This window comes from Haliotis asinina, chromosome 2 (assembly GCF_037392515.1).
Source record: "Haliotis asinina isolate JCU_RB_2024 chromosome 2, JCU_Hal_asi_v2, whole genome shotgun sequence".
Lineage (NCBI taxonomy): Eukaryota > Metazoa > Mollusca > Gastropoda > Lepetellida > Haliotidae > Haliotis > Haliotis asinina.
In genome coordinates, this window is record NC_090281.1 from 58,047,998 (window position 1) to 58,075,307 (window position 27,310).

A 27,310-nucleotide genomic window follows, 5' to 3' on the forward strand; every position below is an offset into this window, starting at 1 on the left:
ATTTCAATCAATATTAATACACGAACGCATGCAATGTTGACCAAATATATACCGTTTCCGAGAAGATTAATTCCTTAGGATTAATTTACTATGGCAGGAACGATGTGTTTAAACGTCGGACCGATATCCCGGCGGTTTGCTAACCATTTCACGGTGAAGAATAAAAATCGGTAAATCAAAAGGTGCAAATGCAGATATGCTGATGTTTCATACTATTTGCGATGCATACGCTATAAGTCTTTTACGAGACCTCGCAGATTTTCTCGCTAAATTTTAAAACACGTTTGTTTTGAATGGAAACTGACTGATTTCTCAGCGACCACGCCAACGTTAACGATACACGAATCTGCTCTTCTATACTTCGGAAGCATATTGCATGTCAAGAGAACAATTTTATAACATGATTTTACGCGCTCCCTATTCGTCCTTTGATGGTGTGTTACCTATAAGCCTGTTTTCGTTTCAAGGTTTCTTTATACTCCAGGGGCACTAAATGAAATCTCAGCTAAGGAGAAAATCTTCGAGCACGTGACAGAATAGTACTTTTGATAGAAGCAATTTTAAGACCATGCGAGCTATTAACATAATGTGGAGAAGTTAAAAATAGCCATTAGTCACCGAAATAACTTTTTTCGTGCATCTGTCCATCATGTTGATTAGAAACAAGCCAGTATATAATGTTGTTTGAAAGACGAGGAATCTTAAATTATTTACTTAAGTTGTTTGCATAACTCAATTTATGGAATATTTGACAGTACAGAACCATGCATTTATGAACACAGAACAACAAACGGTCCTCCAAACACGAAATAGAATACAGAAATCACAAAAATATATGCATAAAAGTTTTGTATGAGACATATACATGATAGTGAATGGTAACTTAATGACTGTCACTTAGGCATGTATAATTTGATTGCATCGTGTCCGTGACAAATATCATGTCAAAAGACAAACATTTGGGGAAACTCGTTACAGCGATTTGGAGAGTCGCTAGATCTTAAGACAGTAGCACATTCCCATCACTGATTTCACGGCCCTGCAAAGAGTCAAGGCGAGTCCCTCCCTCTTATATGTATTCCTACGCAACAGCTTCCGGTTCAATATGGCGACGAGTGTATTTTCTAGTGGTGACTCAACCATAATCTTCGAAGATAAGTTGTAACGCCAGGTTATTCATTTTTAGTGATATGCTTATGTGCATTTGTGATGATCAAAGACGCTCGTCAATACATGGGAGGTTCAACAGGGATGAAGGATCTCCAGAAAACACTTTATTTCCGTCTGGTGGGAACACAACGATGAGCATGCATGCCACTGAAAACTCGGTTTGCGTTCGTAGTTTGTGTTCTTATTGTGTGTTGACATTGCAGTGGCAATCAGTTGGACATGATCTGAACACTTTATCGTTTCCTCCTCTAAACATTAGCTTGGTCAGTCCTAAAAATGGATGAACAGGCTCTGAATGAGCTGTTAGAATGTTCTGTCTGCCTTGAAAGATTGGATCACACTAGTAAAGTTCTTCCCTGTCAACACACTTTTTGTAGAAGGTGTCTTGAGGAGATAGTGAGTACGAAAAACGAACTTCGGTGTCCAGAGTGCAGGACTATTGTCACAATCAAAGTTGAAGATCTGCCGCCAAATATCTTGCTAATTCGCCTTTTGGAGGGTATAAAAACACAAGGACAGTTACATGGGCAAACTACTACAATTGCAACGCCTACAAGCAGGACTGACAGCCCTGGTGCCCCAAACACCATCTCGCAGCCACGACAACAAAGACAGGTGCCTTATTTATCATAAATAGCTTTAGTGCAACATTGTTTGAATAGAGTGTCTGGTTGTTGTACAATGATATATTTTGCCACATGTCATTGAAGTTTGAACAAGGCTCCACAGTGTTGTTGCCATTATCAATACAGGATCGAAATATTGTATTTTATTCATTGTATGAAACACTATTGTGATTATTACTGAACAAAATCGTTATCTGACAGATAGATCACATCATCATATTCAAGCTGTTCCTCCTACCCCTGAGAATCAGTCAGTTCTTTTATTAGTTTTAAGTACTTGCTTCAATTCCTCAAGTTTCTTCTTTAAAAATATCATTCTGCAGAAAAACATAACAAAACATGCCATTATTGACTACCATTTGCTTTAGTCCAGTTCCTCTTCTCTTTTAGAAAAATAACCACACTTCATTAATTCTGATGATTTAATGACACTTTGATTGTAGTACCAATTATATATTTGTTCAAGTTAGTCTATGTTGGTGATAATGCATTCAGGTGTAAACGGTAATTTCTATCATTTTATCATGAATTTAAGCTCTGCCATCAGCCTGTGCATTATGATCACTGAAAACTGATTTTATCTCATCACATTGTTCACTTCAACTTGCGTCCGTCAGGTTTAGAATGGATATCCAGTAATGTTAAGGATGTTTCCGTTAGGATGTAGCAACATTAATGAGCCAGTAGCATGTAACATAATTTGTCTTTGCCCAGACTTAATTGGTGACAGACCTGCTGTGTTATTGCTATGCTGTTACTGACTGAAAAACAACTTAAACATGTTAAAGGCAACCGCAAAACTCTTCTTACTCCACCCCTGTAACTTTTGCAATAATGATTTTACTCTGAAAACATCTTTGGTTTTGAACCTTTTTCAAAATTAAGTACATTTAGAATATTAACTAAGATACAAATTATTTTGCAGATTAATGTATCCATAGATTTGTTTTTGTTTTTATGATACTCAAACGCCACAGTTTTACACATGCAATGAAGAACAGAGAAACACCTACTGACACCCTAACCATTTCTAACAAATCTTGAGGATAACCTTGCTTTTTCTTCTAGATGAGTTTGTTACCATGTATGAATAATAACAGCAATAACAAGCGAGAGGGATCACACTTATGTTACTAAATTAACTAATTTTCATTTATGGTAGTATAAAATGGTGGTGTCTGATCAGTTGAAATATTCAAATTTTGGTTGCAGTGACTGAACATAATCATGTTTTCTCATAATCAAACACAAACAACTTTGGAACATTTGTTTACACCAGCAATATTTTTCACAAAATATTTTGTCTGTGGCATTAAATTTTCATTGCAAAAACATTACAAGCTTTGTTCAAGACATTGTTGAATTTATCATAAAGACTCTAGGAAATTTAACGTGCTCCTAATCCTTTAAAGATTTGAAATTTGCAAATGCATTTTGTGCAAGAAAAAACAATATTAACAAAACATAACAAGAAAATTTGGTAAGTGATGCTATCCAAATATTTTTTCAATTATTGATCTGTTGTAATGAACCAATCATCATATATTACATATTCCCAACACTAGTATGAAGCGGGGTCCTGTCAGGTCCACAAATGCTAACAATGTGGATTTCTTTTAAAGGTAATGGCAGTCAAAATTAAGACTTGATAATCCTTTGTGAAGTTTGTCTCAACATGTCAGATACAGCAACAAAGTTCCATATTTAATTACTTCAGTACTTGTGACATAATAGTAAGCATGAAGAAGGGTATCATATTTGTCGAAACAACATGAGAATCGTGTTTACAAATACGTTTTGGACGTTTTTAGACAACTAGCCTGATTTATAAGTAAAACTTGCAATTATTTTTTTTTTAATATTTGAAACAGAAACAGTGGTAAGGATAGTAGTCTTTTACTAGTCTACCCTCTGGCTTCATCACCTCAGTCCCCACCTTATTGTGTTACTTACCTTGTTGTCTTTGTTAACCTCACTATATATGCTTTGCCACCACTGTATGTGTCATTCCTGCTTGACAACGGTACATGAATCTGTACCGAAACGTCACACTATAGTAATAAAGAAGTTGTCATCCATAAAGTTTGTCAATGCCACTCAAAGAAGTCTTTGACATAATGCTGTCCCCATCACTTTCAGTATTATAAACTATTTGTAATCCATTTTTTCCATTAGTACTGTGGAGGCCAAAACTGAATTAAAACTTGAAAGTGTTTTGGTATTTTATGTAAGCAGCATGTGAAGTTGATAAAAGATAATCTAGTGGTAAAGCGTTTGCCTGTCACACAACAGACCCAGGTTTGATTCCCTACATGGTTGCAATGTGTGAATCCCACTTCTGGTGTCCTCTGCCATGTTACTGCAGGAATATTGCTAACAGTGGTGGGAAACTTCACTGAATCATTAAGACTGGCATCAATCCAGGCTTGTAATCCCACAAGCTGACACTGTGATTTAACTTGAATGGTGGTCAAAGATGGTAAAACTTACACACTAATCCCAACTCACTCACTATCAATGTTACTTTTCTTTTTACTCTTTTCATCAAGACAGTATGCTTGACAGAAGTTTTTCGCATGATTAGGGATGGAAATAACCAATTGCCCATCGTCCCAGTTCAGTGTTTTTTTCTGTCAGGCAAGCAAATTTGTAACATCCCACAAAACCAGTGCCCAGTTGGGTTTTCAGTGTAATTTATGTTGTATTTTATTTATATAATCACCAAGATTGTTTATGTTTTCTTTCGTTATCATTCAGCTTGTTTGCATTCAAATTGGTCCGAAAATAATTCAATTTGGTCCGAAGAATTACCTTTCTTAGTTCCTAGATGTTGAATTTCATAGGTATTTTATTATTGTTTTTTAGACTCATATACAGTTTATTTTTACACAGTGTCAATACAGAAATGGTCATCATAATGTGGAAAAATTATCAAGGCACTGGAGTACACTAGCATTTGCTATAGTGATTTCCACCCCTGCATACCCATCTGAGATGGGTGAAGACAAATACAGGTGGAATAATTAGCCATTTTTGTGATTGGTATAATGGTCACACATCAATCATCAGTGATCAGTCAGTGTCAAGATATTTCAAATCCAATGTATTTATTACAAACATTGGTGAGCTGGCCTTGGGTCAACTTGGCCGTGCACCAGCACAAAGTGATCAGGAATTAGCATAAGTTGTACACGCATGACTCAACCTAGGAACTGCTGAAACCTATCCAGTATCTTACAATAAATACTTTGTCCCGTCCACTTGCTGTATGTCAATCAAAATGTAGACAATGAATTACGATTACAACAAACAAAACTTTGCTGACCATTTGCACCTGTTAAAATTGTAGTTTACTTTATGGCTATTTATATTATAGATGCAAAAATGTATCATGTGCTATTGGGGTAATGTTTCTATTTGAAATATTTCTTGGTCATGCATCTATATTTTAGCTAAAGGGTCATTGTCAGGACAGGTACAACAAATGCATACCCCAAGTACGTTTCTGTTTACTGAAATGTATTCCAAACGATTTGACTCAAAAAATAGACATGTACCCAGTCCCCAAATTGACAAACACACATTCCACATCCCCAAACCGAAACCATAATATAGTTGTTCCTGTGAAACTGGTTGCTAGTGTTATTGTGTATCATGCAATATTTCTCACTGTGTATGCTCATTTCGTATAATTCAGTGGAATGCATCTAATACAACAATAAGACAGTTCTGATAAGAAAATAACCCAGTGCAGAATGGAATGGTCCTGGGCATGTTTCTTTTTCTGGCATTGTCTTGGGTATGCTGCTGTAGTACCTGTGCCATCAATGGCCCTTTCAGATATAATTTGTTGCAAAAAATAAAGACCAAGATGATGTGTTGGTTCCTTCACAGCCAGTCTTCTAAGTGGAAGCCCGATAATGAATGAATGTGATAATAGGATAATTAGTATTACACCAGTAACAACACCGTGTCATTGTGGTAGATTAGTTGTCCACATAAAAGTTCTAGATCATTTTAATCATATAGTTCCCATTCTTGCTGACTAATGCAGTTTTAGAGCCTCCACCCCTTTGACTGCTGTTTTGTCTCAATGCCCAAGGCTCCAATTTTCTTGATCAGTCCTAAGTCTTTACAAATTTGTTGAGGAGGGAAATCAAGGGAGTTCCCTGCAGCAATTGTGTGGAGGTTTATGTTGGGCAATGGTGTACAACACAGGAAGTGTTTTAATGATGCCCTCAGAGCACACATACATTCTCACATATTTTGACAGGCTGATCATGCTTGTGTACTTTAATTATCTGATCTGTGTTTTTCCTTCCTTATCAGGTTAGGTAATGATAGAGCGCTGGACTATTTTTTGTATGTCATGGACATAATGGTTTCATCAGTGTAATTAGGTTGGCTGGAGTGTGTTGGTGGTGTACACATGGCTCATGAGTATCACATGTCACATGGTGCCGTTCCTTGAAAGCTGATACACTGCACTCACATATTTGTTGATGGCTTACATGTCCATCATGCATGTTCCCATTAGATGTTTCATCTTGAACAAGCAAATATATAAATGCAGAAACAGCAGCCTGCCTGATTTTGAAATTTTAAGAAATAAATACTATTTAAGTGATTTTTTTTTAAATTCACAAGGTACATCTGCAGTAATTCAAAGCTTTCCTATTAATATCTGTGCCATTCACTGATACAATCAATTTGGAAATGTAGCAGCTGTTTCCCTAGCCTTTATTTGAGACGATGTTGGCATTTTTCATTGTTGGCTCTGAATGTGCCAAGTTTCACATGTTCTGATATAATCTTTTGACAATGTTTGAGTATTCCTATGTTGCCAGTCCCTGGTTTATTTTTAAAATGCCAATATTCCTCATCTGCTGTCATGCTGTGCCTTCTGTCATGGACCTGGGCTGGTATCCTTGCAATGGTTGAAAGATAACAGAAATTCTTCCTTTTTTTTCCAGAATGCCCCATGTGCGAAAGCGCTGTACAATTATGAAGCCAAGGAGAGTGGGTGGGTATCCTGTTTCTTGTCTGCAAGTCCATACCTGTCCACAGCTACATGTCTTTCTCATATCCTGCTGTAGGAGGTCGGCTGTCTTGTTTCTGTGGGCACCTTTTACTGTACATTATCTGTGTAATCAAGCTACAACTAGAATACTCCCAGAAAAGCTGGAATTTTGTAAATAAGTACTAGTAGTAGGCAAGAAAACACATAACTGGGCCTGAAAGTGGTATATGCTCACTGAACTCAGTACCCAAAATTCAAAAGATAATTGATACCAAGTTCTATATCAATAACACAACAAATGCTGTCCTTATAGAAGATGCCCCGGAAGCAAATGTCAGTCTTTCTAACCACAGTATGTTTGCTGGGCTCATAGAATTGGTAAAATGAATCAAACTTTTGAAATAATAAACACAAATAAATGTTATTCATCCTCCATGAATAAACTCTTGTCCAAATGTGAACACATGTTCACACATTCTTTTAGTGATTCTCTTACTTCGAATAACAGAACATAAAGGTTCCTCGGGTCATCTGTAAAATTCAAGAATATGTATATTTTATTGTAAAACAAAGTTCATAGATCTCATTTCTCAAAATTATAAGTAAGTGAACAATTGCTCAAAATTGTAACTTAAAGATATTCACAACCTTAAATCCCACTGAAATGTCCCTGTGAAACATGTAATGTCTCAGAAGATGAGCAACATGTTAAATATCCTGTATAACTATATAGCTGAGGAACTAAGGAAGAAAATCACTTCTACAAACAGTCCTCAATCATTACCTTGAATTTGCTATCTCTGCAGAAATCAACAGAAATCAATAATTATGCTTACAAACAGATGTCTAGATGTCATCACGACTGTAATATTGAATAAGTGTGGTAAATGTTTCTTGTGTTAAACTGGGATGCACATTGATTTACATGGTATTTTGAGTTCTTTGGCTTTTAACCAAATTACAAATTCATACCTTTGAAAATATTTGATGTTGCCAAAACAGAGCAGCAGACATCTTTAGTTCGATCAAGATAGAAATGTTCTTTTGAATTTTACTTCTCTGAAATTAACAAACAGTACTGAAGAGTTTTCAGGCATGAGGAAGAAAATTGTTTTTGTCATTTGTTGTTGAATATAATTAATTGTAATCTTTGCTACACCACTGGAAAACATAGAGCATTTATCTTGTCCATAGTAGCTGATACATCATATGACACTAGGCACATAAATATTCTCTCTATTTTGTAGAAGTGATTTCTCTGTCTTGGCAATACCTTATACAGATGTCACAACATCTTGCTCATCTTCAGAGACATTACATATTTCACAGAGACATTCCAGCGGGATTGCAGGTTGTGAATATCTTTCAGTTAAAGTAAGTTTGTTCTAAATCACCTCAGTTCACCAATTATAAAGGGCTACCTGGTGGTATAATCTGTGTGACTTAACCTTCTAGTGTATCACAGGCATCTAGAGCTATACCAGGGCTATGATGTCGATCATGTTTCTTAGAGCTTGTGACTGTGGCATGGAATTCAGCACTATTTAAGTGGATGATTGTGATTGTAGTAGTATCACATATGTTATCAGTGCAAGTTGCACATATTATCCATGGAGGTTTTCATGTCATACACGCTGGTATCCATATCCATGCTGGTATCACATGTCATCTACAGTGGAAGCTGTCTTAACCGGTACTCATCGGGACTGGAGAAATAATCCACTTTAGACAATGTGCCGGATTATAGAGCTGATGATTAAAGACAGGCCCCCCTAAGTAATGGAAGGAATTACGGCAAATTTGAAGGAATTGTAAAACAAACGTAAATGTAAACAAGCGCAGCCCACTCACGAATATCGGTAGTGTAGTGGTAATAACATAAACACAACGTCCCTATTGGAAACAATGTTTGTAATACTTGAAACAAGATCGGCGATCTTCGAAGATTTCTCGGCTCAATTCTGTGATTTGTCAGTCGCATCCTGAAATTCACACATCAAAACATGGAGTCACTGGAAGGAGCACCCGTCTCGGTGACTTTTGTTTTTAGTTTCTACTGTTTTCATTTTCATATATATCTAACTTTGACCAGTTGTTTATGTCTAAACATGGGAAACATCCGGGGGCATGACTTATGACACTCTTTAGCAATGACAATGTTTTCCTAAAAAAATAATTTATAGCTTGGACAACACCTCACACCTAAACACATTCACCACGGGTAGTCCAAGATGGATAGTTATGAAAATGAAAACAGTAGAAACTAAAAACAAAATTCACCAAGACGGTTGCTCCTTCCAGTGACGCCATGTTTTGATGTGTGAGTTTCAGGATGCGACTGACAAATCACAGAACTGAGCCGAGAAATCTCCGAAGATAGCCGATCTTGTTTCAAGTACCGGGGTACTACCGACATTGTTTCCGACAGGGGCATTGTGTTTATGTCATTACCGCTAAACTACCGATATCGCTGCAATTGTTTCACAAGTGGGCTGCGTTTGTCTATATTTGAGATGCAATTCCTTCAAATTTGCTGTAATTCCTTCAGTTAATTAGTGGGGCCTGAATGAACAATTCACAGATATTACTGAGATTTTAAACTGGTGTTGACAACTTTCTGGACTGGACTGATACTGGTTTTTTTTGACAGCTTCCACTGTATATTGGTATCGTGTCATCCATATTGGTAGACCATATCATCCACATGATCCAGCTTAATTTCACATATCCTCCATGTTAGTTTCACATATTTTCCATGTTAATGCCACATATGATCCATATTAGTTTCAGATATGTTCCTTGATATAACATCCATGTTGGAATCATGTCATCCATGTTGGTATCATATTGCCCATATAAGCGAAACATATCATCCGTAAACTAAAGGTATCAAATATCGTCCATGTAATTATCCGATATCATCTAAGGTGTTAACAGAAGTTCATGTAGATAACCAATAAAGTTCTGTAAGTGTGATATTATCAATATTGATGCACCATGTAGGGACCTGTCCTTCAAGAAGAATGATGTAGTTATACTGCGGAAGCAGATAGATGACAACTGGTTCCATGGAGAGCTGAATGGACAACATGGCTTCTTCCCTGTCAACTATGTGCAGGTACTGTGTCATATTACTGTGTTATAATACTGTCAACACTGTATTATTGCTATGAGAGAGCACGGTAAAACACCTGCGTCATACTGCTGTGTGGTAATACTGTGAACACTGTGTCACGTTAGTGAGATAACAGTGTGTCATACTGCTGTGTGATAAAACTGTGAGCCATCATTTTGCTATGTGATAGCACTCTTATATTGCTATGTTATAACACCGGGAACGCTGTCATTATAAGTTATCACATTGTGTTAAGGGAAATACAGGGTTTTATCAGCCCCGAGTAAGATTACAACCTCAAGATGATGTGATGTGATAACTCATTTATCTAGCCAAATGTTTTTACGTGTCGATTCACTTCACATGGTCACCGAGATGTTAAGGGATAATATGACTTTTGTAAACCCTGCTAGTGGATCATGACAGGTGTACGTAGTATTTTATCAGAGTTACATGGACCAGTCAAAACTCGACATCCTTACATGAGGCTGGATAGACTGCTGTGTGATACCACTGCTTCATATTGCTGTGTGATAACACTGTGAACATTGTGTCATATTGTTGTGTGATAACACTTTGAACACTGTGTCATATTGCTGTGTGATAACACTGTGAACACTGTGTCATATTGCTGTGTGATAACACTGTGAACACTGTGTCTAGTGCTGTGTGATAACACTGTGAACACTGTGTCATATTGCTGTGTGATAACACTGTGAACACTGTGTCTAGTGCTGTGTGATAACACTGTGAACACTGTGTCATATTGCTGTGTGATAACACTGTGAACACTGTATCATATTGCTATGTGGTAAGATTATAAATACCTGAGATGAATTTAAATTTTTCCTGCAGCCTTTTTGAGTCCCTTGTTTGTTGTTTGGATAGGTGGAGTATGACAATATTTCTGATGTTATCATGGTTACAGTGGCTGAACAAAAGAAGTCTAGAGAATTATTGCATAATCGTAACTTTTTCTCAATCAGAGGTTGTTAATTACCAACAGTCAATCAAATGTAGACAGAAGACATTGTAAGTTGTTCATTGGTCACAAGGGGAACATGGGTTGATGTACCCTTGATGATTGTTTATGTTCCCTGAGTTAATGATTTGGTATCAAATAAGCAAAAGCGAGTTTGATACTATATCTTTCCTTAGGTTAAAGGGGAACTGATGCTGAGCGAATAATGTTTCTCACCAACAGTCTAATTATGAAACCAAGCAGCAAATTAGTCAGCACCCACTCCCTTGACAGACACAGGGACTGGGCTCTTGTGCACATTAGCAGAATTTCTTCACCCTAAAAAGTGAGGAGGCTGGATGCTGATCACATGTCATTATTTAAAAATATCCTGGGTATTCCTTACCTGAGTGTAACAAAATATCCCAGCAGTGTAGTTTTTTCTGATGCCTTGATGGTATAGTGACTGATCCAATTTGATTCTGTGTTTTTTTTCCCTCCATATTTAGTCATGTCATGTGAAAATATGATGTCTGCACACATGTAGCAAGCCATTTGTTTCACGTAAGTCTGAAAGATTGCAAAGCTTTATGTTTAGATAGTTTTGAGGGTTGATCCAGCTGTCATAGCAAACATCATATGTAAATTTTGGTAGCTACGACCCTGGTCTATTATCTATGATAATGAAAATACATGGTTGATTTTACCTGAATTCGCAAACTAATAATGACGACTTTGCCAATGGTAGAGAAATTTATCCAAGTACATAGCAAATGCCTTTGTGTATTTCTTATGTAACGACAAAGTTCCGTTGGTATCCTCAAAACAGTTTCGGCCCATAAGTGTTTTCAGGCTGCGTGCGACACAGAGATTACATCTTCCTTGCTGTAACTTGAGTTTGATGGTATAAACCTACACATGTTATTTGTCATCATTCACTTAATGGTCAGTTAATGAATTTATAACTGGTATAGTTAGTGGTAACACCACTAATATTACTCGGCATAGGTTCCCATTTGGCATTTCTCCTGTCTGGAGTAAATACTCAATGTTATAAATTAAGGTCTGTAGTGGCAAATGTATTCCATGTTATGTAATATGTGCATGTAAGTGATGCAAGAGGCTTTATCATCGGAGTTACAAAAACAAACATCGATCAAAGGATTAACCGATAACACACTGATTGATTAATTACTTCCATAGCGGATTTGTCAAAAAGGCAGTGTTTATGAGTGTGGCTTTACTAATCTATACTGAATACACCCTGAGTGTAAAAACAACATCCTTCCCATAAAGAATTAAGTTTATTAACCGCCACTGCCTTGATTGAGTGATTGTTGCTCATTATTTGCTAACTAATGGCCTACATCATACAGTTAGTTGCTAGGTGTGCTGTCCTGGGTGACCAGTGAGATTATGTATACACCGGTGTGAATAATTCTCAAACGATGTGTCACTTTTTCGCATATTAGACTGTTGAAAGACACAAGACATAGAGCAGGATTATTTACCAGCTGCAGATTAATGGAATATCGTACTTTTATGTGGATATTGATGGATACATTCCTGAACGAGGTAATAGCCTGACATTGATGCTATAACTTTCGTCTGTCTTAAAATTAATATTTGCATTTTGTTCTAATTTATTTCTTGTAGCATTCAGCAGAATCAGTATTGCAGAAAACATGCACTAGGTCGTGAAATAGGGTGTGTGTGAAATATGATTCATGTTGGCAATCTATACAATGTTTAGATATTAAAATCATGTTAGAAATTCACTGTAAGTATGAGCAGACCGTGTGGGTTTTTTTTAACTTTCAAAATGCATACAAATGTGACAAGGAACTAATTAGGTTTATAAGACAAAATATAAAGACGTACACTTACTTCGGTATTTTTCAGTCCTAGCATTTTTTTTATACCACTGGCAGATGAGTAAACTTCAAGGTGTTTGATTTGTTTTCATAATAATGAAGTAAAATGACTTCATCTTTGTTATACAGTCCAAATTTTATAGATAGCAACTTCTTGGGTTCTATCCATAAAATTTGTACTGTATTACTATGCCAACTTCTAAATGCCTTTGAAGAATTTCATCTTTGTTGATCAGTCTACATATAAACTATCAATTGCGCATATGGGTAGCGCAGCAGAGATCATGAATTTTGGGATATTATCCGGGTACTCACGGGAGAAAAACAATAACAAAAGAAACAATCAGTCCATGGAAATTGCTCCACATCAGTGCCCCTTTAAGAAAAATGATATTTCACAGAAAGGGGTATATTATTCTGTTGTTTACTCTAGAAATCTAAATTGATAAAACAGTGCCATGACTTTCATATCAATCTTCCATGAGTCAAGCAAGGTCTCATACCATTGTGGCAGAGGCTTTAGCATTGTGACGTCATAACTGTAACCAAAATCAAACATCAAGGGTACATCAGTCAATAATGACGTCATATGTTGAGCAGCATTACACTGGTGTAATATTTCTGTAAAAATATTACAATGCTGTATCTTCCGCGGGCGAGTAATAAAAACAAAGAGGGTACATCAACCCATGGGCCCCAAGGGACCAGTGAGCAATGTCTTTATCTTACTGAACGCCTCAATGTTAATTTTTAATTGTTTGAGACATGGGAACAAAACTTTTTGTAGTTTTGTAGCTTCGCTAGCTTTTGCAGATGACAAGAAAATAAGATCTAGAGCTATTTCCTGTCCATCTTTTTGCATTCCGAATATCATATCTGACTCAATGTTATTCGAGATTATGAATTATTATCACGAAGTACCAAATGAGTTCGGCATCCCCAGCAGTGTACATTGAAAATAATAGATGAGCACTCAGCCAGTCAGAGGGCGTCATTTATGTGTGAGGTGAGATAAATGTAAGCGATTATTTACAGGGCTGTCAGCTCACACAGTAGTAAAAATACCAGTATTGTCAGACAAAACAATTTCAGACAAATTGGTGGATACATTTTTATGATATTGGGTTACATTTGGCTATAATTAAGAAATACAGTTCGTTCTACCACCATGTATAGTGTAATACATTTAAAGCAAGCATGCTCATGCTTTAACTATAATAGTTCAGGGCGAAAGTGTGCTTTATTGCACTATACATGGTGGTAGAACGAACTGTATTTCTTTTCTAAGATGCCATATTTCGATTAATCTATGGCAGAAAACAAATGATGGTGTCTGTGACCTAAATTAAGAATCCTTGCATAGGGCTAACTTACGCGCTGCACTTTTGATGTGTCAGCCACCTACGTTAAGACAAACATTACTAGAAAAACAAATGATGAACAGTTTGGTGACGGTTTATGTTCAGGTTAAATATCGTCTCTAGATCATTTTAATTACATCTGTGATTCTCTGAAAACCATACAAGGCAATATGATCGTCTCATTTCTACTACCAAGGAAAGTTTAGATCAGTACATTCAGCTGAAGCTGACTAGTCATGCAACATTCCTCGATTGCATTGTGGGAATGTAAACATTGCAAACATTACCGTGTCTCTGTAAAATGTTTAGTCAAACTATGAGGCATTTTAGCCTTCAGATAAGTTAAACGTAATGTTTCGACCAATCATCTTAGCTGTGTGATGCAACTACAAACCAAGAAACGGGATGCGACGAAGCAGTTTACTGTGGGAGGCTGTACATGGCGTCGGTTACATTGTGACGTAATGCAAAATAGTTTGTCTATGAGGGGACAGACTGGAATGGCGTAGTGATGTCAACACATTGTGACGTAATGCAAAAAGTGCACATTATCGTCTGATAAAGTATTGTCAGCACCTTTGATCTTTCACCGAAGCATCTTAGATACGTTAGAATGGGGCATATTCATGATTTAGAGAGAGAGCGTGGTTATATGGTTCCCTTCCAGTGAGTATTACAACTACAAATGTATGTATTGTATGCACATGAACTGTATTTTACTGTCCGAGAACTCATGCAGATGAGGTGATCCCTGTTTAAGGTCAAGAACTTAAGTTCAGTAGGACTGTGAGGGTAGTTTTATGCTTTGTTATTTGATATTTCATAATCTTTTTGATCAGTGGAAGGTTTCTGACCATTTTGGTGATGTCAAATGTGCTCATGCACCTTTGTGGCCTAAGCTGAACTAGCTTTGTGGATGCTGAAAGTGAAAGTTCTGCCTAAGGGATGAATTTTATTTCTCATTTAAATACAATTTCATTTTAACAATGAGGTATGTCTTGTGGCCCAAATTTTAGTTCAAGGTAACAGTGAAAAGTCTCAACATGATGAGCACAGGCTTTAATATGTGTGCTCTGGATGTCATTTTGTTTCATCTATCCATAAATGTTTTGGATGTATGAATTCATCATCATTATCCCACAACACTACATGTAGGTCTGATCTGTGAAGGTCAGGGTGTAGATTTGGTCTCCAGCAATCCATGCTTGTTTCCACATGTGAAGATCTGGGTTAGAATGGGTCTGCAGTAACCCATGATTATTGTAAGCGGCAACTAACAGGATCAGAGCTCAAACTCGCAGACTTAGTGACACATGTCATGGTATCCCAACTGTGTAGAGTAGCACAGAGTACTACCATGGAAAAAGACAGGATGACATGCAGGCATCCTATATTGTGTTTCCATGTAGTGTGTGGATGTTTGCAGTAAGCATTCTCCTTGATTCTTTGAGACAGCATTATTCATATTAGAGGACACTACTGAACAGTGTGTTAGTGTGTCATGAGGGAAATATGCCACAGTACTCATTCTTGCAGTCTTATTTGAAGCAGACAGTGGATTTGACATGGTGCAGACCCGAGAAGGTCCAGGGGTAGAATAGGCCTTCAGCAACCCATGCTTGCCACAAAAGGCGACTATGCTTGTCGTAAAAGAGGTGACTAACGGGATCGGGTGGTCAGACTCGCTGACTTGGTTGAGACATGTCATCGGCTCCCAATTGTGCAGATCGATGCTCATGTTGTTGATCACTGGATTGTCTGGTCCAGACTCGATTATTTACAGACTGGCGCGATGTAGCTGGAATACTGCAAAGTGCAGCGTAAAACTAAACTCACTCACTCACTCACTCACTGACAAATGATACTGAGTGTTCAAGTGTTGCCTCCCCTTTCCAGGTGTTGGTGGCATTACCCCAGTTGCCTCAGTGTCAGGCACTGTACGACTTTGATCTCAAGGATGAGAAGGAGAAGGATTGCTTGTCCTTTCAAAAGGTGAGACCATTGTACTTTTTACTTTTAGAGTATCCATTGCTTTGGTACTGAAGATAAATGCTAATGTGTTCATTCAGTGTCTCAGCTGTGGGTCCAGGTGAGAATCGGTTCTTACCAACATATACTGAACAGTAAGAGAAACTCTGTTGTTTTGGTCACGTTTTTAAATATGAGACATAAACATGAACACTTACGTTTATGGGATTTCAATTTTTCAAAACTTGAGTTTCTTTTGCTGTTCAGTATATGTTGGTTGTCAAGCAAACTAAGTTGATCCGATGCTTATGCTCAGATACATGATTGATTTGTGTGACAGGGAAGGTTTTGACTTTTGTTCACAATATCACTCTCTGGAAGAGAAACTCATTGGGACTTTGGACTTAAAAAATATGTCTGAATGCAGACATGATCTTGGTCACTAAAAAGTGCAAAACGCAAAGAAAATGTGTTGACAAACCCATTACTGTTTTGTTGTTCATTCATTTATCTAGCATCTGTTTCTTGTTATAATATCTTGGAATGATAAAAACTTGACCCTGGATTATATTCAAGGATTGTTCTTGTACCATACCATTGTGTTTTAACTTGCAGGATGAAACTCTGACAGTAATACGAAGAGTGGATGAGAACTGGATTGAAGGCAGGAAAGGGGATAAAATTGGTATATTCCCAGTGACTTTTGTTAAGGTAGGTGATACATGTGAACCACTGGTTGCATGATGTAGACGTTTTTTCATCACCTTTTGATGTGGTTTGTTTGAATTGTTGGAACTCACTGAATGATAGAGTGGGGTTGTGATGATTAACACAGTTTGATACAGAATTGTTCGAGTTGACACATGATAATTAGCAGTCATGTATAAATAACTGTATGGAGAACTTGACGGGCATGACTAGAAATATTTACATATTTGTGGGTATGTTCTCAATTGCTGTTGTTGATGAGCACCTAAATTATTTGCATATGGAGTTGATCTTTGGATGGTAACTTTTGTTACGTATTGAAGGTCAGCTTATGTGAGGCAGTGCTGCCAAGAATCATTGACAGACAAAGTGTAAATGATATATCATTCTGTAACATTCTTAATCCATTTGTGTCCATTTGTCAAGTACATATAGATATCATCAAGGCAAGATCAACAACTATTAATCCAATTCAACTGTGTTGTTTCTCCATCGTGTCTGTTCTGTAACACTAACTTGGGACAACTGGCATCACATGACCTGAGTAATGTCCGAAAAAGTGCTTCTCTTTTTTTATTAGAATCTTGAATCCAATTAGATCTGAAAAAAATACCAAAAACTTGAATAGCCACAGACCTGCAAAGAGGACCTGCTCAAGTCTTTTGGCTTGTATAAAAATAATGTTTGTCAGCACCCAGGCTCGTACCAAAATTGATAAATGTTTGCGACATGTACTGTTGCAGACTTTGCTCCCACATGGAGCAGACCTGCTGTAGATACTTAAACCAAATTCACACACTTGTATACTCACTCCTGAGGCATGCTGTGCATTTTTCACTTAATCAACACAGGATTACTCAAAATATTAACTTTAGTTGCTGGTCTTTTCATTCACAATAAGATGTTACCGCTATGCTATACTGCTTTTGTCCACATTACTGTGAGGATGTGTGACATCCTTGCTGTCCCCCTACATGCTGATTAGTTTTCCCCTATATTTATTTATACAGTTAAATGATGCTGCTAAAAGCCTTCTCAACTCCAAGCCAAGTGTGAGTATCCTACAGGCCAGTAATAACACCCAGTCAGGGGGACGTAACTCTGATAGCTCAGAACGAACAACATCGGCATCAGAGACTCACCGGGTCACCTCACCGTCTGTTACCTCGGTCAACCCAGCCTTGTTGGCCTCCCACCCCACGTCTCAACCCAAACGGCATTCATTCACCCTGGCCCCCCAGAAATCCCCGTCCCCTCCCACTCAGCATCAGCGGCGCTCCCTTGAGCTGGGCAGCAGTAGCAGCAGCTCGGGGGCATTCAGTATTCCCAGCACATCATCTGGGTCCGTGGCTGGAACGTCCACGCCGCCCCTCACTGCCGCCGCTGCTGCTGTCGTCACCACAACTAGCTCCTCTACCTCAACTCCGAAATCGGCACCACAAACAGCACAGGTAAGGAAGGTTCAAAGGGCAAAAATTACATGACTTGATGTATTGAGGTTGTTAAGTGTACACTTTTGACTAATGTGACAAGACTGGAATCATCTTAACACAACAATATACTGTTGACTTTTGATATTGCGATTGTTTGTGGTTGAAATTTCCTGACTTACTGAGTCAGTGGAAGTCAGTTTGTATTCAAAACAACTGGAAATTAAAGTATCCAAGGTCAAACATCTAATATATTGCATGCTTAGGTTGATTGACTGAATGGTCGTAAATAGCACCTCCACAACATGTTGCACATAACAAGATAACAGTGATTTGTATTTCAAGATTACACTCCAGATTACTTACGATGGCTCTTGTTGTCTTATTTCTGCATGATTAGACATACAATGTTACAATGCCACACTAGAGTTATCTCCCTTCAATACAGCCTCACTTCCACGGTACTTATCTATATAGCATGTGGAAAATATGCATGCCATTAATAATATTGTTGACAGTATTTGTCCTTCACATATCTCATGAAATATCTAAATTCATGACAGTGATATTCTTCTTACTATGTTCACATGTAAAATCAAATATCAAATTTCATCTCAAGAAATCTGATCTGAAGTAAAGATAACATGTTTTCAGGCAGGGACAGAGCCATCGAGCGGATCTTCAACCACAGCCTCCGGCAGTGCAGGTGGAGACAACTCTGTCATGCCAAGTGGGCTCACACCAGTGTAAGTTGTCACACAACCAGTAAGACTGTAAAGGTTCCCAATCCGTTTCCAAGAAGCTTAACCCAAGAAATGATGGTACTTTCAGTGGCTGTCTGCATATTCAGCATAGGCAGATAGATGATGGTGGGAAAAGGGTAATCATTTCCAGAAAGGTATAGATTTAAAAACATCATGCACATACACAATATGGTTGCTGCTCTGACCCTGATCTTTTCACTGTATACTTTTTATCGTCTCCACACAAAAATAAGACCATACAGCTGCTTCTTACTTAGTGTAGTGGAACCATGACCAGGGCCTTTCTTCTTTAGGAAACAGAAGACTGGGGAACAGGCCATTTTATTGGCCTACAGCCGAATAATATGCGATCCACTTTAACTTGTCTGAAGAACAGTTTGTTTTGCTTCTGTGAACTGCAAATATTGATGAAACAACTCTTTTCATCACCAAATATTAAAACTGAACAAGTTCAAAAATTCTTCCATTTGAATGGTTAGCTATAAGAACAATAATAAGTTGTTAATATTTGCTATTCTTAGTAAAATATCACTAATTAGTAAATTAAAATGGACAGAAAGAGATTTGCTAAATTTGTTCATGAAAATTGTAGTAAAAAGTATGTTGTTGCTTGGTCCAGGTACCTGTACTTTGCTAGTTCTATCTACCTGTATGGTCATATGTACTATTATGAAGCAGGTTGTAGATACCGGTATTTTGCAATGTTGCAGGTATGTTGCCACATACAGCTACAAGCCTCAGAAGGATGATGAGCTGGAACTGAGGAAGGGCGATGGGTACACCGTGTCGGAGAAGTGCCAGGATGGCTGGTACAAAGGCCAGTGTCTCAAAACAGGGAGTACAGGGGTGTTCCCTGGAAACTATGTACAGTTATACAGGTAATAGGAACACTCACCTCAACTTGTCTCTCTAGCCTGACTTAGTGAAGGTACCAGGGAAGCTTATGTCATTGATTGCTACAAACACACATCTTGAATCTCAGTCAGTATCAACATGTATTTATGCTAGCATCGTATCAACTAGTATCCAGTTAGGGGCAGTGGGTTGTCTAGTGGATAATGCATGAAAGTTAAAAATCTGGATTCGATTCCCCAACTGGGTACAATGTGTGAAGCTTATTTCTGGTGTCTCCTGCAGTGAAATTGCTGGAATATTGCTGAAATGTTGCATAAAACTAAACTCACTCACTCACTCACTCACTAGAATTTCATTAGAATTCTAAAACATGTACCACCAGAGAAATCAGGGGCACTGGCTATTAACTTAAACCCTTTTCATTGTCCACTTGTTGCATACAGTCTTGTTCTTTATAAATTTTGTTGAAACTGTTACCATAGTTACAACTATTAGCTTTTTGTTGCTTTTTGAAACCTTGGGGTCAGTTGGCTTTTCCTCCTGCTCTTATGTCTATTAATCTCATTGTCTAATGCACTAGCTAATGCACATACATCTGGGATGTAATGGTCGAGGATGTGGGTCTTTGTTCCCCTAAGCTGTCACTGAAGGAGGGCACCCAATATGTTTTTTGGTGTGTGTGGGTGGGGGTGTGTGGGGGGGGGGTGATGGGGGCTGTTTGGAAGAGGGGAGAGACAGGGTTTTTGAGAATTCTTTTCCCTACCAGAAAAATTGATTGAAAAGGACAGTTTTGGCCGCTAAGAAACTAGGTTCGCATAATCCTTCTTCATTCGGGACTCACATTCTTGCTTGATTTTGTGTCCAAATCAGTGACCACAAATTAGTTCTATTCACCTTTTTCTTAATTAACTCTAGTTTTACCGTCTTCTTCCCACTCACATGAATTCTTCCCTTTCCAGACACCAGAGTGCATTCAAGCCAGTCAGTCCCAATGTGTTGAACATTCGAGCCCGGGCTCCTCAGACAAACTCCCACTCCTCTGCATCCTCTGACTCTAACAACATCAATGTCACCAATCTTGACTTAAGCCGCACCTCTACTTCAAGCCAGTCCTTTCAGTCTAGCTCGAGCCAGTCAGCACCCCCACCTCTCCTCCCCCGAGCACCAAAGACTTACACAGCCTCTTCACCCTCCAGTGGCAGCCATTCCTCCAGGGCATCCAAAGCAGCAATCACAGTTCCACCGTCAGGATACAACTCCTCCAGTTCTTCCAAGTCAAGTTGTCATGTGTCCACTTCCAGCCAAGGGCCTGCTCACTCCACCACAACGGTTCATCTTCCAAAACGAGGAAGCCATTCCTCATCCCCCAGTGGGGGATGGAGCTCATCTAGCCTAGCTGCTATGCACCATTCCATGTCAGCATCGACCAACATCACTCCCCCAAATGTAGTGCTAGGAGCCACAGGGGAAAGCCACCACCCTCACTCCAGTAAAGACAAGGTAAGGATGGTTTACTTTAAGTTGGGTGGACTGACTGAATTTCCCAGTTGTCAATGCCTATTTGAGAACAAACTGTGAAGTTCAACCTTAGTTTTTGTTCAGAATACTTGTGCTTCGTTATTGTATTCTCTGCTTAGAAATTTCATGTGTTTCATACCTTGAAGATGTTCTTCATCAATATGTGCAGAGACAGAGGTAATATCATGGATGCATTGCAAGGAATAATTTCAAAGGGAATTTTTGCAGAGGTTTCTTTATGATATTTCTTTAAAGGTCACATGCAACGTAAAACACAACTTTGCAGATTCTGGTACCTTTCGGAATGCACTTACCGAAACAAATCATAAAAAATGCCAATTCAACCTATAAAGTTGAAAAAAACACGATGAAAAAAAAGCCTGCGAAATCGGAGTTCAGACGTTTCACTAAATTCCCCCCAGCGCTGGGGGGAAAACTGGTTTCAACAGCTGTGCTGCGCTGTGTCCATAACGCATGCGCAGTGAATAGGTTCGCAGAGCTTGAAACAGTATGCATGCTTGGAGTCGGAGGTCGTGAGCAGTAGTCTAATCTTGGTTGTGTACACAAACAAGTAAATAATCTACTCGTTACGTAAAATAACTTGTTGAATGTGGTAAGCAGTCTCTGTCACAGAGAAAGCTCAATGTCTGGTTTATTCCCACCTATATGTCTGTCTGCCTGTCTGCTAAAGACAATATGCAATACACAGCTTCAATCATTGACCATGTGCAATTTGAACTTAACACCTATCAGACTATACGACATAAAGAAAATAAGTTGATTTATCACTCGTGCACCCGAGTCCCGTGTCTGCCACATTATGTAACTAGGCACGTGTGATGACATGACATGTTTTTATGTCTGTGGGTTGCAAACAAACTATATTCATTTTTTTCGGATGACTGGATCTGATGGAAACTGGTGCAAACTCTTGTCAGTTTCAAGTCCTGCTTTGTACTTGGACGAATGACAGATTCTAACCACGCAGTAGTTTACCATCTCTACTGACATGATTTTTTATTGGATCGAGCGCAGATTCAGAGAACATGTATTTTCCAAACCCAACATCTCTATATACATTCTTCATGGATAACGGCTTCTTTTCATGTATAAAATATGCTTGACAACAGTATATGAATCCATACTGAAAACGACGCATCAAGTACACAAAAAGAAGTTGTTATCCATATAGAATCTTACTTTCTTGTGACTGGCTATACTTCTAAAATGCCCATCAAACAGATCATCTTTCTGTACACACAATGAACCCTCAGCATATCAGCAAATGAAACAGCCAATCGGAAGCCGTCGTTACACTTGAGTGCATATATATGACTGGGTTCGGTCTCCCGAGGGGGAAGTAAGCCCAAGTACAAAATATTGTACTTTTGAATCGCGATTGTACGCTTATAATTGTGTTTATTTGTTTTTTTTACAAGCAGCAATGTATATTATATGTCATGAATAAGTGATAAATGTGTTTTAATTATGTTTGATTTTTTGGTTGCATGTGACCTTTAAGTTAGTTATTCATTCTTTTGGCAGATTCACATATTCAGTTAAGCTCATCACAGGTGTCTCTACTTTTTCATGTAATCCTTCGAGTTTTCTGATAGTAAGTGCTACTGTAAGCTTATCATTATCTTACAGCATAAACCAGTTATTGTGTAAAGCAAGGCCCAAAAGTCTCTAAAAACACTGACTGTGCATTGTCACTGGGTGTAAATGACAGATAGCCCTACTTTAAACCTATCGTTAGCTATTATGGTGATGCTTACAGAACAGAAGGCCCTACCCTCCGTTTAATCCCATCATTGTGCATTATCAAGGAGCTTATATAACAGAAGGCCCTATCCTCAATTTAAGCCTGTTATTGCAGATTATCAAGGAGCTTATATAACAGAAGGCCCTAGTCACAGTTTAAGCCTGTTATTGCACATTATCAAGGAGCTTATATAACAGAAGGCCCTAGTCACAGTTTATACCGGTTATTGAGCATTATCAAGAGGCTGTGTCTGATTTTACAGAAGGAGAAAAAGGAGAAGCATGACAAACATGACAAGCATGACAAGGATACAAAGGAGCACAAAGAACGAAAGGACAAGGAGAAGAAAAGTCTTGTTAAACGACTTGCCAGTAAAAGTAAAAAATCAAAATCACCAGGTGATGATGGTGAAACCTCTGCCCTGTTGGAAGGATCTGTAACACATGTCAGGTAATTGTGCTGGGTAGAAATGTTAACAGGTGCTGCCCCTTACTTCCACACCCTCTTTGACATAAACGAGGTGTTACTCAACCTCTTTCACATGACTGAAGTGTTACATAACCTCTTTCACATAAATAGAATGTTACACAACCCCTTTCACTGGAATGAATTGTTACATGACCTGTTTCACATGAATGGATTGTTATACAACCCCTTTCACCTGATTGAAGTGGTTACACAACCCTTTTCACCTGATTAAAGTGTTACACAACCCCTTTCACCTGATTATAGTGTTACACAACCCATTTCACCTGATTAACGTGTTACATAACCCCTTTCACCTGATTAAAGTGTTACACAACCCCTTTCACCTGATTAAAGTGTTACACAACCCATTTCACCTGATTAACGTGTTACACAACCCATTTCACCTGATTAACGTGTTACACAACCCATTTCACCTGATAAAAGTGTTACACAACCCCTTTCACCTGATTAAGTGTTACATAACTCATTTCACCTGGTTAAAGTGTTACACAACCCCTTTCACCTGATAAAAGTGTTACACAATCCATTTCACATGCATTAAATGTTTCATAACCACTTTCCAATTGATAATGTGTTACACAACCTTTTTCACATGGATAAAGATTTACATAACCACCTTCGCTTAAATCAGGTGTTACAGAACACTTTTTCCATGGTTAAATGGTGTTGTATAACCTTTTTCACCTGAATGAAGTTTACACAGCCTCTTTCAAATCAGAGTGTCAAATCAAATGAAATTTGAAGTAAACCCCAAGGTTAAGGGCTGTATGTTTTTGTCAGGTCTGGGTCGTACCCGTCGGCTGAGAGTGGAGCAGGGGTGTCAGGAGACAGCAGTCAGCACAAAAAGACTGGGTCCTTCGACTCTGCCTCACCTCCTCCATCCAAGCCAAGTAGACCAAAACCACTAGCCAGAGAAAAGTAAGAGCAACTTCCCTGATTCTCTATGACACACACAAGACCATTGATTATACTAGATGTGTTAGAGTCCAAGAATACATTTGTCAAGGGTGCACAGGTAGCCTCATCATCTGAAGCATCAGAATTTGATATGCAGAATTGTGTCCCTTTGTGTGTCTTGCATACACCATAGCCTGACTCAGATCTTTTCATTCTCCAGTTATAAACGATAAAATATAAGGTAAATACCCATTTGTTCATTGAAATTAGCTGCTCCTTAGCGGGCACATTTTTACAAACACATCAGAAGAGGAGTGAGTGAGTTTGATATTTTGCTGCATTTAGCAATATTCCAGCAATATCACAGCGGGATACAAAAGTGGACAATTCTTTATGTTTTGGTGCCCATTTCAAACCATGATCACAATTTTGTAATCTGTGCAAAACACTGAGACATTCTTTTTCTTTAAATAGTATGGATAGTTCCTTCTTGTTGTAGGTTCCGATGCATTGTGCCATACCCTCCTCAGACAGATCATGAACTGGACCTTCAATGTGGTGACATTGTGTTTGTACACAAGAAACGCGAAGATGGATGGTTTAAAGGAACTCTCTCACGGAACAGCAAAACGGGATTGTTTCCAGGAAGCTTTGTAGAAAAGTGTGAATAGACACATCAAAAGTGAACAGTTTTTTATTGAGAGATTTTTAATACAATGTCTGTTAACAAACAGATTGCACAATTTTAAGCAGTGAGCTGTTGCTTTGACTTTGCTACAGAAGAAAGCTGTAGAGTTGATAGCCATATTCAACTAAGCTGCTTTTCTATTGGTTGCCAGTGGGTTGCCTTCTGTGACCAGTATTGTGATTGGCTGCAGTCTGTGTAAACTGAGTTCTGATTGGCTGCATCCAGTTTGATGTTGTGGCCTTGCTTCAGACAGACTTTATTCATGATCATATCATCTTACTGATATCACTGATATCGCTGATCACATGACCTTTCTGCACTTAGGATAGCACTTGATTCATGTTTCAGCATCTGACATTTGTTTCAGAGTCAATAGGATGCTACAACTGAGGAGTGATTTTAGTTCCCCTGATAAATGTTGTGACAGCCATTGTAGAAATTATCAAAAATACATTTTCATCAAGAACTGAAGAGTACTACCCACTTTCTGATATATATATTACATTATCAGGTTTGCAGTTTATTTTGCTAGGATTTACAAATATATTTATATTCATATTTTTGTGAATCTTTTAATAAGTGTTGTTTTTTTACTTTCACCTACTTAAGTTGGATTCCATGATGCATATTGCCAGCTGATTTCTTTGTGTCAAGATCAACACAAATAATTATTTTCTTGTGCTGTTGAAAGGTTCCTGTCCTAACAATCATGTATCCTGAGCTTAGGCAGTTAGTGGTTTGTTTGCCAGTAGGATGATGTGGTTGGGTGGCCTAGTGATGAAAGCATACTTTCTTCACACCAATGACATAGGTTCGATCCCCCATATGGGTACAAAGTGAAGCCCATTTCTGGTCCCCTCGCCTGATATTGCTGCAATATTGCTAAAAGCAGCATAAACCCATACTCACTCACTCAGTATGTTGTAGAATCAAGTGGTATCCTGAAGTGTCTCCATGATGTACTCACTCCGGTCTGGAATCCCAGGGGAGTATACTGCAGAACATTGAATCCATAGGCATGAACTGTCTTTGTGTCCATGTAACACACTGTCACTACTCATGCGCCTCTGGTATGGGTGTAATAATAAACACCTACAACAGCAGGGTTCTGCACAGCTCACATACAACAGCAGGGTTCTGCACATGTGATAAAACGCCAGTGCCAACAGTCTTCATCTTACAAATGTATCACCAATTCTGTCTCTTTGATGGTCAACAAAAGGGAGGGTGATCTCTTGTGATCCTCTTTTCCTCCAGACAATCGGTCTCATGCCTTTGATATAACAGGCCCCGGATTTATCATAACAAACTTAAGATTTTACTCAAATTTCAAACTGAGTTTGACAATTTGAAACAGCTGAGTTCCAAAGTCAGTCGCAATTCTAAAAAACAAACATACTTAACAACTCTACTAAGTTTGAGCTTTATATCCATTCCTGCATTGGGACATTCATTTTCTGGATTCTTTTCAAATTTTAGTATAAACTTTTAGTTGAGTCAAAACTCAGACTTAGGTTTGTTTCGAGGAATCAGTGTCAGGGGGTCTTTAATATACATTCACTGCTATGTAGTCCAAAGTTTTATGTGGTGATGTCGAGTTGAAAACTTCACAATCATGTGCAGAGACATGTTATGGAACACCCTCATTCTTATTACACCCATACTATGTTGTTTATCTGATCTTAATCTCTCTTGAAGTGAGAATCTTGAAAGACTGTTTGACTTGGGCAAGTCTGCAACTCTCAAAATAAATATAATTCATTTAAGTATTTCCATAACAGTTATTTATTCATACGTTTCATGTGTTTGGGACTGGTGCACTGAAAATGGAGATAATTGCACTGTTGACTAGGACACATTATAGGAGGGTCTTTTTAAGTATTGGAAAGGCATATATCCTGCAGTCACTTTGTAAATTACTTTTGTGATTAGAAAGGCATATCTCCCGCAGACACTTTATAAGTTACATCAGTGATTATAAAGGAACACATCCTGCAGTCAATTTGCAAGTTACATCAGTGATTAGAATGGGATATATCCTGCAGTCACTTTGTAAGTTACATCAGTGATTAGAAAGGCATATATCCTGCTCTGGATACAT

At 38.2% G+C, this 27,310-nt stretch overlaps 1 protein-coding gene across 1 annotated transcript; it reads left to right on the plus strand.

The window, feature by feature from the left end:
* The first annotated feature begins 1,083 nt into the window (after positions 1-1,083).
* LOC137273991 (E3 ubiquitin-protein ligase SH3RF1-like) lies at positions 1,084-26,975 on the plus strand. Its single transcript, XM_067806934.1, has 12 exons — positions 1,084-1,785; positions 6,770-6,819; positions 9,820-9,934; positions 16,024-16,119; positions 16,711-16,806; positions 17,814-18,254; positions 18,888-18,979; positions 19,708-19,875; positions 20,812-21,352; positions 23,398-23,585; positions 24,405-24,542; positions 25,021-26,975. Exons 1-12 carry the CDS (start codon positions 1,447-1,449, stop codon positions 25,190-25,192), a joined length of 2,436 nt encoding a protein of 811 aa, XP_067663035.1. The 5' UTR covers positions 1,084-1,446; the 3' UTR covers positions 25,193-26,975.
* The last annotated feature ends 335 nt before the right edge of the window (positions 26,976-27,310 follow it).

Excerpts from the sequence above, each read along its gene's own strand:
- LOC137273991 (XM_067806934.1), top strand. The coding sequence starts at position 1,447 with ATGGATGAACAGGCTCTGAATGAGCTGTTAGAATGTTCTGTCTGCCTT. Across the intron at positions 6,820-9,819 it reads TATGAAGCCAAGGAGAGTGG|GGACCTGTCCTTCAAGAAGA; the intron begins GTGGGTATCCTG and ends TGCACCATGTAG. Across the intron at positions 19,876-20,811 it reads AACTATGTACAGTTATACAG|ACACCAGAGTGCATTCAAGC; the intron begins GTAATAGGAACA and ends TTCCCTTTCCAG.